Source organism: Hippocampus comes, unplaced genomic scaffold, assembly GCF_001891065.2.
Source record: "Hippocampus comes isolate QL1 unplaced genomic scaffold, H_comes_QL1_v1.1 scaffold83, whole genome shotgun sequence".
Classification (NCBI taxonomy): domain Eukaryota; kingdom Metazoa; phylum Chordata; class Actinopteri; order Syngnathiformes; family Syngnathidae; genus Hippocampus; species Hippocampus comes.
Window position 1 is genome coordinate 2,474,129 of NW_017805281.1, and position 836 is coordinate 2,474,964.

An 836-nucleotide genomic window follows, 5' to 3' on the forward strand; every position below is an offset into this window, starting at 1 on the left:
AGGGGATTTAGACGATTCACAAAAATGATCAATTTAAGAAATAAAACGGCGGATTTCCGCGGATCCGCGGAAAATTGCCATGTATGTACAACTGTTAATACTTCAATACTCATCGGAGTGTCCCGCCCATTATCCCGATGGCTTCCGGCTCGATCTGGCGCATTCAATATGGCGGGGACGTCGCTCGCAACCATTCTCAATTCCCCAATCATTACAAAGGCATTACAAGCTACGTGTAAGTGCTTACATGCAGTCCACATAGATGGCGCTCATCTTGCAGTGGCAGCGTTGGCACAGTCGTCGCACTGGCGGCACACACTTCAACTGTTAATATTTCAATACTCACCGGAGTGTCCCGACCATTATCCCGATGGCTTGCGGCTCGATCTGGCGCATTCAATATGGCGGGGACGTCACGGCCGTTGTACCTTGTTGCTGTCGTCCAGGAGGTGGCACTCTCTGCCGCACGTGTGGTTCCCGCAACGCAGCGGTCGGCCGCACGGCCTCTTGCAGGAGAAGCGGCCCTGGCGGCAACACGGCCCCTCGCTCACCTGAAGCACATCGCAAATTTTGTCATCGCGATATCACCGAGCCACATCGACAAAGCGTGCCAAAGAAACGTTCTTACCTCGTGTTCTCCAAAACAGGAGCTGGAGGAGAGCGAGAGAGAGAGTTAGTCAAAACCTGGATATGTGAGTGAAAAATTGGCCGTGTGTTTGTGTTGTGTCTGCACACGGATGTCATACACTGGTATCGGCACTTGACATGGGGGACAGGGCAGGGCCTTGGTCACAAAGGCCGGTTCTGACGGCTGTTCCCACGGCCCCGACAGCTGC

The 836-nt window shown here is 53.6% G+C and overlaps 1 protein-coding gene across 1 annotated transcript in view; it reads right to left on the minus strand.

Annotated features, from left to right (window-relative positions):
- Window positions 1-836, minus strand: part of nfxl1 (nuclear transcription factor, X-box binding-like 1) — a gene marked incomplete at its 5' end in the record, with an annotated part of 4,549 nt that overhangs the window by 1,977 nt on the left and 1,736 nt on the right. Inside the window, 3 exons of the mRNA XM_019871048.1 lie at window positions 429-551; window positions 629-650; window positions 747-832. Of these exons, the coding sequence (XP_019726607.1) occupies window positions 429-551; window positions 629-650; window positions 747-832 (231 nt within the window). The remainder of the gene's footprint in view (window positions 1-428; window positions 552-628; window positions 651-746; window positions 833-836) is intronic.